The sequence below is a fragment of the Delphinus delphis genome, chromosome 11 (genome assembly GCF_949987515.2).
Source record: "Delphinus delphis chromosome 11, mDelDel1.2, whole genome shotgun sequence".
Lineage (NCBI taxonomy): Eukaryota > Metazoa > Chordata > Mammalia > Artiodactyla > Delphinidae > Delphinus > Delphinus delphis.
Window position 1 is genome coordinate 51370418 of NC_082693.1, and position 12234 is coordinate 51382651.

Genomic DNA, 12234 nt, shown 5'->3' on the forward strand with positions numbered 1-12234 from the left:
GCATGGGCTCTAGGCAGGTGGGCTTCAGTAATTGCAGCACGTGGGCTCAGTAGTTGCGGCACATGGGCCCTAGAGTGTGCATGCTTCAGTAGTTGTGGTGCGTGGGCTCAGTAGTTGCAGCACGCAGGCTCTAGGGCACGTGGGCTTCAGTATTTGTGGCTCCTGGGCCCTAGAGCACAAGCTCAGTAGTTGTGGCGCATGGGCTTTGTTGCCCCATGGCATGTGGGATCTTTCCGGGCCAGGGATTGAACCTATGTCCCCTGCATTGGCAGGTGGCTTCTTAACCACTGTGCCACCAGGGAAATCCCAGCTAGACATTTTTTCATAGCAAGACTTTCGCAAAGGAAGCCATTCTTTTACACATTCTAGCTCAAACTCCTTATCATAAAAAAATAGTTTATGGGCTAGCTACTTTGAGTAGCATGGGTTTCGATTTTTCGATGGTTTAATCAACTAAAAAGAAGACTTGACTTAGTTGGTAGACTTTTATTGGTTGCTAACAAATGTCAGACACTGTTACACATTAGGGATGCAAAGATGAAAAAGACATGGCACAGTCTTCAAGATGGTCACAATTTAGAGAACCTAGGGCAGCTAAGTTAAAAGATAGTGTGGAAAATATAGTGAGAGAAGAAAGCAGAATAAATTCTGGGAGATTAGGGCTTCCCTGATGGCGCAGTAGTTAAGAATCCGCCTGCTAATGCAGAAGACATGGGTTCAAGCCCTGGTCCGGGAAGATCCCACATGCCGCGGAGCAACTAAGCCCATGCGCCACAACTCCTGAGCCTGCTCTCTAGAGCCCGTGTGCCACAACTACTGAAGCACGCATGCCTAGAGCCCTGCTCTGCAACAAGAGAAGCCACCGCAATGAGAAGCCTGCGCACTGCAACAAAGAGTAGTCTTCACTCGCTGCAATTAGAGAAAGCCCGCAGGCAGCAACAAAGACCCAAAAAATTAATTAATTAATTAATTAAAAAAAATTCTGGGAGATTAGAGAGGTTGCTTATGCATCTTAATAGATTGAGAAGACATCAGGGCAGATGAGGTAAAATTTATCAGACACTTCTTAATTAGTATAGGTACAATGGTAAGTTTCTTTTCCTGTGAGCTCTCAGGGAAGCTTCTGTTCTTGTGATGAGCTCATAAAAATTAATGTGTTGAAACCTGAGTTATTATAAAATCCATTTTCATGCTCATTGGTCAGTAGAAACCTGAATATCTTGTGCATATAGAAGCCTGATATTGCACTTTGTTATATTTTCCTTGTGTGGATGACAAGTTGTGATTTCCAAGTGAACAGTGTCTTGATATATCATGTGCCCAGAACATTTCCTTTAATAAGATTGACCTTGCAATTCTCATTCCCTGCTCCTAGTGACATTACATTACTGCAGGTCATCTACATGGCTTCTTTGCCCTTTTTTCCTAGACTTATCTCGGCAAGTCACTTCTTCCAGATGACTCAACAAAAGATGCTAAATCAAGCAGAATTTTGGCAGCCACTCATTTGGAAAGGATGCTCAAGAACAGGTACTTAACTGAAAATTAGAAACCAGAAGTTGTGCTTTAAAGAAACTGAATGTCCATAATGCTCATTCTACTGGTCTAGTGAGCATAACTAGCTACTGCCTTTAAGCCCCACTGGAGAAACTTTATGACTAGGAATACATCCTGATGGTAGATTTCTGTACCCAAGAACCTCTACCAGGGGCAGCAGGATAGACTGATTTTGTTGATTCTTGGACTTTAATGCCAGTAGAACCTGAGTACTTAGATTTACCGTTTCTTCCATGGGTAGACATTGGAGACCTGCACATGCTCCTTAAAATTGGAAAGAAGTCTGTCTGGGCATAGAGAGCACATGAAAAAAGATTGATGAGAAACAACCTAGTGCATGTATAAACTACAAGCAATTTCTTATGGTTGAATTACTCAGTACGAGACAATAGAGACAGGAGAGGTAGGTAATGATCAGTTCATGGAAAGCTTTGTAGGTCACATTCTGAAGTTTGGATGTGGGTTGTTAAAGGGAGATCAGGTGAGGATTTGTTGGGATGAAAAATGGAGAAAGGATTTGAAAAATAGAGATAAAATGGAAAGGACTTGATTAATTGGATATTGATAGAGAAATTGATGTCCAGTTTTCTAATGTAGGAACTCTAACCATCCCAACATTTGGAGAATAGGTGATAAGTAACAAATTGGATGGGAAAAATGATAAACTGAATTTTTGGATACTTTGAGATTGGGATGGAATATTCATCCATCCCAGTATTCAGGTGGATGTTTCTAGTAGGTGATTGGATTTCCAGTTCTGAGGTATTTTGAGAAAAATCTGAGCTGGAGATACAATTTGGGAGTTAAAACCACAGAGGTGAATCAGATGACCCAGAGAGAGAGTCCATATAGAGACAGAAATTTAGTTTAATCCTAATTCTGCCATATTTAGCTATGTGGGCCTTAGGTGGAGGTTTGGGTTGGGGTGAAGTATTAAGAAAATTTCAAAACAAATTAAGAAGGTGGAATTTGAAAAGGTCTTTGAATGGGGTGAAGTTGAAGTAGAAATTTAGTATGACTATCACATTTCTGGCTTGGGCAACTGGTTAGATGGTGGTGACATTCCCTAAATTATGGATGGGCGGTTGGCGGGAGCCAGATGCTAGTCAGAGTGCTAGATAAGACTTCCCAGAATTGCAAATGTTAGGCAAAATAATCCTTCTGACTTTTATTTTTCTGTTGTAGGACATTGTTGGAGGATGAGTGATAGGGGACAGTCTTTGAGAATCTCTCTCCAAAAAAACAGAACTGTTAACTTACATAATGTTCTAGCATTGTCTATGATTCTCTGGTATTCATTAGAAATTTTCCTGATTTGTAGAAAATGAGATGTTGTGTAGATCTGTAAACCTGTGACTGTCAAAAGAAGGAATAAATACAAAAGTTGGTTGTTAATTAGGACTGTTTATAAACGGTTTGCCATGCACCCAAAGCTAGGAACTTGGTTGATGTGTGTTATACATTTATAAAACCTTTGTAAACTAGTCAAGTCTTAGAGGCCTGGAAACCATTTTTTTTCTTGGTGACTTCATTTCTCCTTTGATTTATTGAGTGAATTAAAAAATTTAACTCCAGAGGGCAGTTTTATGTTTATAGTTCCAAATGCTACAATACTTCCTTTTACTTAAAAAAAATTCATGTGGACATTTTGAGATTTCAGTGGCACTTTAAATCCTACTGAGTAATAGCCAAAACTCAAGTTGGTCTTAAAGGCTTGCCTTTATCTAGACCAGTGCTGTCCAATACTTAATATAATGTCAGGCGTGTGTAATTTTATTTATTTATTTATTTATAATAAATTTATTTATTTATTTTTGGCTGCGTTGGGTCTTCGTTGCGGCGAGTGGGGGCTACTCTTCGTTGTGGTGCACCGGCTTCTCATTGTGGTGGCTTCTCTTATTGCGGAGCGCGGGCTCTAGGCGCCCAGGCTTCAGTAGTTGTGGCACGCGGGCTCAGTAGTTATGGCGTGGCATGTGGGATCTTCCTGAACCAGGGCTTGAACCCGTGTCCCCTGCATTGGCAGGCGGATTCTTAACCATTGCACCACCAGGGAAGTCCAGACATGTATAATTTTAAAATTTCTGATGGCCACATTAAAAAAAGTAAAAAACAGGTGAGATTAACCTTAGTACATTTAATTTAGCCTTATATATACAGGATATTATTATCTCAACATATAATAAAAGCTTTTATTAATGAGCTATTTTACATGCTTTGACATCTAGAATATAGATTACTCTTACAGCTAGGGTGACCCTGTGTTGTGTGACTTACAGTGCTAAAACTTGTACAGATGGTTACCTTATTTACAGCCCATCTTAATTCAGATGCTGCATTTTTATTGAAAATACTTGGTCTATATTTAGGTTACATAAAATCTACTGTTTGAAAAAGTTTATTCATATATGCATGTTCTTCCAAATATACTTAAAAGTGTTCCTATAACTGAATCAGGTATCAGTTAAATTTACATTAATTCAAATTAAACCTTCAGTTCTTCAGTTGTACTAGCCACATTTTAAGTGCTCAGTAGCCACATGTAGCCAGCGACTACCATGTTGACAGTGCCAGTCTTGAACAACCTGTACCTTTCTAGCTAAGTCCTAGTCTTCACGCAGCCACTGTGCTCCAGCTAGACTGCACTGCTTGCCCTTCCCCTTCATATCTAACTTTTGCTTGATTCTGCCTTTACTGGCATTGTTCCTATTGTTCTTTTTGCCTGAAACATCCTTCATGTCCTGCTTCTGTATACCCAAATATTGCCCATCCTCTAGAATCCTATACAAATGCCTCTTCCAGGAAGTGGTATTGATGAACCCTGGTTGGAAGTAATTCCTATCATGTACACTACTGAAATATTGATATTAATTTTCACTTCTCATGATTTTGGCAGTTTCTGTCTTGTATTATGGTGTTCTCAATCCATTCTAGTTTGGCTTCTGTCCTCATTGCTCCTCTGAAATCACTTCTAGAGATCACCACAAATTTCCTTTTGCCAAATTCAATAGTCTTTTATGTGTCCTCACCTTTCTTTGAACTCTCAGCACCATCTGACATAGCTGATCATTATCTCCCACTTACTTAAAAATTTTTATTATGAAATGATTCACAACATATTAGAATATATATGAAGTATGTATATATTTTTGAAGTACGACATCGTTTTGAAGTACGACATCGTTTAAAATATAGAACATTAACTTTGAGGCACCTCTGTGTGCCCTTGATACTTGTCTCTCTTTCCTAACTCCCAGATGACCACTATCCTGAATTTTGTATTAATAATTCTTTATTTTTCATTATAGTTTTACCACATATTAATGTTGGTATTTATCCATTCAACTATGGACATTTAGATTATTTTCACTTTTTTACTATTATAAACAAGGTAGTTATGAACATTCCTTCTTGAATGTGATTCCAGCTGCACATATTCAAATTTCTCTAGGTCAGTGATACTCAAAAAGTATGGTTCTTAAATCAGCAGTATGAACATCACCTGGGAACTTGTTAGTCCAAGCAGATTTTGGGCCCCACTCCAGCAAATGTGAATGGACTAAATGCTCTGACCAAAAGACACAGGCTCACTGAATGTATACAAAAACAAGACCCATATATATGCTGTCTACAAGAGACCCACTTCAAACCTAGGGACACATACACACTGAAAGTGAAGGGATGGAAAAAGATATTCTATGCAAATGGAAATCAAAAGAAAGCTGGAGTAGCGATACTCATATAAGATAACAGACTTTAAAGAATGTTACAAGAGACAAGGAAGGACACTACATAATGATCAAGGTATTAATCCAAGAAGAAGATACAACAATTATATATGCACCCAACATAGGAGCACCTCAGTACATAAGGCGAATGCTGACAACTATAAAAGAGGAAATGGACAGTAACACAATAATAGTGGGGGACTTTAACACCTCATTTACACCAATGGACAGATCATCCAGACAGAAAATTAATAACGAAACACAATCTTTAAATGACACAAAACACCAGACAGATTTAATTGATATTTATAGGGCATTCCATCCAAAAACAGCAGACTACATTTTCTTCTGTGTACACGGAACATTCTCCAGGACAGATCACATCTTGAGTCACAAATCAAGCCTCAGTAAATTTAAGAAAATTGAAATCATATCAAGCATCTTCTCTGATCACAATGCTATGAGATTAGAAATAAATTACAGGGAAAAAATGTAAAAAACAAGCGCGTGGAGGCTAAACAATACGTTACTAAATAACCAGGAGATATATCACAGAAGAAATCAAAGAGGAAATCAAAAAATACCTAGAGACAAATGAAAATGAAAACATGCTGATCCAAACCTATGGGATGCAGCAAAAGCAGTTCTAAGAGGGAATTTTATAGCAATAGAATCCTACCTCTAGAAACAAGAAAAATCTCAAACAATCTAGCCTTACACCTAAAGTAACTAGAGAAAGAAGAACAAACAAAACCCAAAGTTAATAGAAGGAAAGAAATCATAAAATCAGAGCAGAAATAAATGAAATAGAAACAAAACAATAGCAAAGATCAATAAAACTAAAAGTTGGTTCTTTGAGAAGATAAACAAAATGGATAAACCTTTAGCCAGACTCATCACAGAAAAGAGGGAGAGGGCTTCCCTGGTGGCTCAGAGGTTGAGAGTCCGCCTGCTGATGCAGGGGCCACGGGTTCGTGCCCCGGTCTGGGAAGATCCCACATGCCGCAGAGTGGCTGGGCCTATGAGCCATGGCCGCTGAGCCTGTGCGTCCGGAGCCTGTGCTCTGCAACGGGAGAGGCCACAACAGTGAGAGGCCTGCGTACTGCAAAAGAAAAAAAGGGAGAGGACTCAAAATTAGAAATGAAAAAGGAAAAGTTACAACAGACACTGCAGAAATACAAAGCATCATAAGAGAATACTACAAGCGACTCGATGCCAATAAAATGGACAACGTGGAAGAAATGGACAAATTCTTAGGTATAAACTTCCAAGACTGAACCAGGAAGAAATAGAAAATATGAACAGACTAATCACAAATGATAAAATTGAAACTGTGCTTAAAAATCTTCCAACAAACAAAAAGCCAGGACCAGATGGCTTCACAGGTGAATTCTGTCAAACATTGAGAGAAGAGCTAACAGCAAACCTTCTCAAACTCCTCCAAAAAATTGCGCAGGAGGGAACACTTCCAAACTCATTCTACAAGGCCACCATCACCCTGATACCTAAACCAGACAGAGATACTACAAAAAAAGAAAATTACAGACCAATATCACAGATGAATATAGATGCAAAAATCCTCAACAAAATACTAGCAAACAGAATCCAGCAACACGTTAAAAGGATCATACACCATGATCAAGTGAGATTTATCTGAGGGATGCAAGGATTCTTCAGTATACACAAATCAATCAATGTGATATACCATATTAACAAATTGAAGAATAAAAACCATATGATCATCTCAATAGATGCAGAAAAAGCTTTTGACAAAACTGAACACCCGTTTATGACGAAAACTCCAGAAAGTGGGGATAGAGGAAACCTACCTCAATATAATAAAGGCCATATATGACAAACCCACAGCCAACATCATTCTCAATGGTGAAAAACTGAAAGCATTTCCTCTAAGATCAGGAACAAGACAAGGATGTCCACTCTCACCACTATTATGCAACATAGTTTTGGAAGTCCTAGCCTCGGCAATCAGAGAAGAAAAAGAAATAAAAGAATACAAACTGGAAAAGAAGTAAAACTAACTGTTTGCAGATGACATGATACTATACATAGATAATCCTAAAGATGCCACCAGGCAACTACTAGAGCTCTTCAATGAACTTGGTGAAGTTGCAGGATACAAAATTAAAGCATAGAAATCTCTTGCATTCCTATACACTAACAACAAAAGATCAGAAAGAGAAATTAAAGAAACAATCCCATTCACCATTGCAACAAAAAGAATAAAATATAGGACTTCCCTGGTGGTGCAGTAGTTAAGAATCTGCCTGCCAATGCAGGGGACATGGGTTCGAGCCCTGGTTCAGGAAGATCCCACATGCCGCAGAGCAACTAAGCCCGTGTGCCACAACTACTGAGCCTGCGCTCTGGAGCCCACGAGCCACAGCTACTGAGCCCATGTGCCACAACTGCTGAAACCCACATGCCTAGAGCCTGTGCTCTGCAAAACATAAGCCACTGCAAGGAGAAGCCCATGCACCACAACGAAGAGTCACCCCTGCTCGCCACAACTGGAGAAAGCCCACGTGCAGCAATGAAGACCCAACACAGCCAAAAATAAATAAATAAAAATAAATAAATTTATTAAAGAAAAAAAATTAAATACCTAGGAATAAACCTACCTAAGGAGGTAAAAGACCTGTACTCAGAAAACTATAAGACACTGATGAAAGAAATCAAAGATGACACAAACAGTTGGAGAGATAGACCATGTTCTTGGATTGGAAGAATCAACGTTGTGAAAACGACTATACTACCGAAAGCAATCTACAGATTTAGTGCAATCCCTATCACATTACCAAGGGCATTTTTACAGAAGTAGAACAAAAAATCTTAAAATTTGTATGGAGACACAAAAGACCCTGGATAGCCAAAGCAATCTTGAGGGAAAATAACGGAGCTGGAGGAATCAGACTCCCTGACTTCAGACTATACTACAAAGCTACAGTAATCAAGACAACATGGTACTGGCACGAAAACAGAAATATAGATCAATGGAACTGGATAGAAAGCCCAGAGATAAACCCAGGCACCTATGGTCAACTAATCTATGACAAAGGAGGCAAGGATATACAAGGGAGAAAAGACAGTGTCTTCAATAAGTGGTGCTGGGAAAACTGGACAGCTACATATAAAAGAATGAAATTAGAACACTCACGAACACCATACACAAAAATAAACTCAAAATGCATTAAAGACCTAGATGTAAGGCCAGACACTATAAAACTCTTAGAGGAAAACATAGGCAGAACACTCTTTGACATAAATCACAGCAAGATCTTTTTTGACACACCTCCTAGAGTAATGGAAATAAAAATAAACAAATTTGACATAATGAAACTTCAAAGCTTTTGCACAGCAAAGGAAACTATAAACAAGACAAAAAGACAATCCTCAGAATGGGAGAAAATATTTGCAAACAAATCAGTGGACAAAGGAATAATCTCCAAAATATACAAATGGCTCATGCAGCTCAATATCAAAAAAACAAAGAACCCAATCAAAAAGTGGGTGGAAGACCTAAATAGACATTTCTCCAAAGAAGACATACAGATGGCCAATAGGCACATGAAAAGCTTCTCAACATCACTAATTATTAGAGAAATGCAAATCAAAACTACAATGAGATATCACCTCACACCGGTTAGAATGGGCATCATCAGAAAATCCACAGACAACAAGTGCTGGGGAGGGTGTGGAGAAAAGAGAACCCTCTTGCACTGTTGGTGGGAAGGTAAATTGATACAGCCAGTATGGAGAGCAGTATGGAGGTTCCTTTAAAAAGTAAAAATAGAATTCCTGTATGACCCAGCAATCCCACTACTGGGCATATGCCCAGAGAAAACCATAATTCAAAAAGACACATGCACCCCAGTGTTCGTTGCAGCACTATTTACAATAGCCTGGTCATGGAAACAACCTAAGTGTCCATCAACAGACAAATGGATAAAGAAGATGCGGTACATATATACAATGGAATATTACTCAGCCATATGAAGGAATGAAATTGGGTCATATTTAGAAACGTGGATGGACCTAGAGACTGTCATACAAAGTGAATTAAGTCAGAAAGTGAAAAACAAATATCATATATTAATGCATATATGTGGAATCTAGAAAAATGGTACAGTTGAACCGGTTTGCAAGGCAGAAATAGAGACACAGATGTAGAGAACTAACGTATGGACACCAAGGCAGGAAAGTGGGGGTGGTGGGGGCATGGTGGGATGAATTGGGAGATTGGGATTGACATATATATACTAATATGTATAAAATTAGTTAATAAGAAACTTCTGTATAAAAAATAAAATTCAAAAACAGTCTTCTTTAATTTCTTTCAGCAGTGTTTTATAGTTTTCAGGGTATAAGTTTTATACTTCTTTTGTTAAATTTATTCTTAGGTGTTTTATTCTTTTTGATGCTATTATAAATGGAATTTTTAAAAAATTGCTTTTTTAGATTGTTCATTGCAAGTATATAGAATACAGTTGGTTTTTGCTTATTGATCTTGGGTCCTGCCACCTTGTTGAACTTATTTATTAGTTCTAATAGGTTTTAGTGAATTCTTTAGAACTTTCTATATATAAGATCATGTCATCTGCATAAAAGGTAGTTTTAATTTTTCTAGATGCTTTTTCTTTTGTTTTTGACTTACTTGCCCTGGCCAGAACTTCCCATATGGTGTTGAACAGATGTGGAGAGAGCAGATATCCCTGCCGTGTTCCTGAAATTAGAGGGAAAGCATTCAGTCTTTCACCATTAGGTATGACGTTAGCTTTTGGTGTGTTGTGTCTTCATTTCACTGACCTCAAAGTATTTACTCATTTTCTTTTTTCAAGTTGAGGAAGTTCCCTTCTATTTCTAGTTTGTTGATTGTTTTTATCATGAAAGGGTGTTGGATTTTGTCAAATGCTGTCTCTGTTGAGATGATCATATGATTTTTGTCCTTTATTCTACTGATAACAGGGATTAATTTTCAAATGCTAAACCAACCTTCCATTCCTGGGATAACACTCAAGCCATAATCATGGTGTATAAACCTTTTAATATGTTGGTGAATTTAGTTTGCTGGTATTTTGTTGAGGATTTTTGTATCTATATTCAAAAGAGACATTTGGTCTGTAGTTTTCTTTTTTTGTGAGGTCTTTGTCTGATTTTGGCATCATGGTAATACTGGTCTCAGAATAAATTGGGAAGTGGTCCCTCCTGTTTTTGGGGAGAGTTAGTGAAGAACTTGTATTAATTATTTTTTAAATATTTGGTAGAATTCACCATTGAAGTCATCAGGCCTAGGCCTTATAGGCAGTTTTTTGATTACTAAATCAGTCCTTTCACTTGTGATAGGTCTATTCAGATTTTCCATTTCTTCTTCAGTCAATTTCAGTAGTTTGTGTCCTAGGAATTTTTACATTTCATTTGTTGTGTAATTTGTTGGTATATAGTTAGTCATAGTATTCCCTTATAATCCTCTTTATTTCTGTAATGTCAGTAGTAATGTCCCTTCTTTTGTTACTGATTTTAATAATTTGAGTTTTCTTTTTTCCTTGGTCAGTCTAGTTACAAGTTTACCAATTTTGATATTTTCAAAGAATCATCTTTTGCTTTGTTGATGTTGCCTATTGTTTTTCTATGCTCCATGTCATGAATTTCCACTCTAGTCTATTATTTCCTTACTTCTACTTGCTTTGGGTTTATTTTGCTCTTCTTTTTCCAGTGTCTTTAGGTGGAAGTTTAAGTTATTGATTTGAGACCTTTCTTTCTTTAATATGGGCATTTACAGCTATACATTTCCTTCTAAGCACTGCCTTAGCTGTGTCCCATACATTTTGATATATATATTGTGTCCTCATTTTCATTCATCTTAAAGTATTCTAATTTCCCTGTGGTTTCTTTTTTGACCCATTGGTTATTTAGAAGTTTGTTTCATTTCCACATATTTGTGAATTTCCCGTATTTCTCTCTGTTATTAATTTCTAATTTCATTCCATGTGGTTGGATAACATACTTGTTCGATTTCAATTTTTTTTAACCTTTGAAGCTTGTTTTATGGCCTAGCATATGGTCTATCCTGAAGAATGTTCCATGTGAACTTGAGAAGAATATATATTCTGCTGTTAAAAACTCTAAGTCACGAGGGTTCAGCTGGTGCTCTTTGGGTCACCACTGGCTCCCACATCTGATTATATCTTTGATTTTCTGCTTTTGTTTCATTTTTGGCCTCTAAGGATTCCTCTTACTTTACTGCCAGATCAGTAATTCACTTTGAAAGATGTTTTTCATGTTTAATCCAGTAAAAAAGATGTTTTTTTGGGAGGTTTATTCAGGATGTCTTATTCCATCATATTGCTGGAAATAAGTTCTGTTATGCTATTCATTATTGTCCTCGTCTTTGAAAATCATTCATGCTCTTTACCAAAAACAATTCCTGTCTTGGGGTTGGTGCCTGCATGTTGAATAGGGATATTCTGTTTTAGATGGTGATTTGATAGATAGGTACACTGTTATCACCTATGAATAAATTCAACAAGTAATATATAAGATGTATGTGAGGAAAACTTTTCTAAAAGAGATCAAAGAAAACAAATAAATGGAGACAATAATTTTTCCTTGATAAAAAGACTGAATATAGCAAATAGGCTCCCTAATTCTTCCTAAATTAGTAAAGAAGTTTAATGCAATTCCAGTAAAGTTTTCCATAGATTAAAATTAATGTCTTGGTATTTTAAATTAATTTATAGAATATCAGCTGGTAGGATAAACAAGAAAGATATTAAATTCTTAATAAAATATGATTAATAAAGAGAGACTGGCCCTATCAGATGTTAAAGCAAATTAAATCTGTGTCAACATTGTTGCACAAATATATAGTCAGACAACTAATACCTTGAAACAGATTCTTACCTGAGCATAACTGATACCAGAAGGTCACTTAAAT

General features: G+C 37.3%; 1 protein-coding gene across 7 annotated transcripts in view; it reads left to right on the forward strand.

The window, feature by feature from the left end:
• Window positions 1–12234, forward strand: part of LEMD3 (LEM domain containing 3) — an 84256-nt gene that overhangs the window by 66234 nt on the left and 5788 nt on the right. For 2 of the 7 annotated variants that reach the window (XR_009521221.1, XM_060025166.1), the window contains 2 exons: window positions 1430–1530; window positions 2743–3317. Coding sequence is in view for 4 of the 7 variants with exons in the window: in XM_060025166.1 (XP_059881149.1) it covers window positions 1430–1530; window positions 2743–2764 (123 nt within the window). In the remaining 3 variants the exon portion in view is untranslated. Of the gene's footprint in view, window positions 1–1429; window positions 3318–12234 lie in introns of those variants that run through there. The other 5 variants (XR_009521222.1, XM_060025163.1, XR_009521220.1 and 2 more) reach the window with 4 other exon arrangements.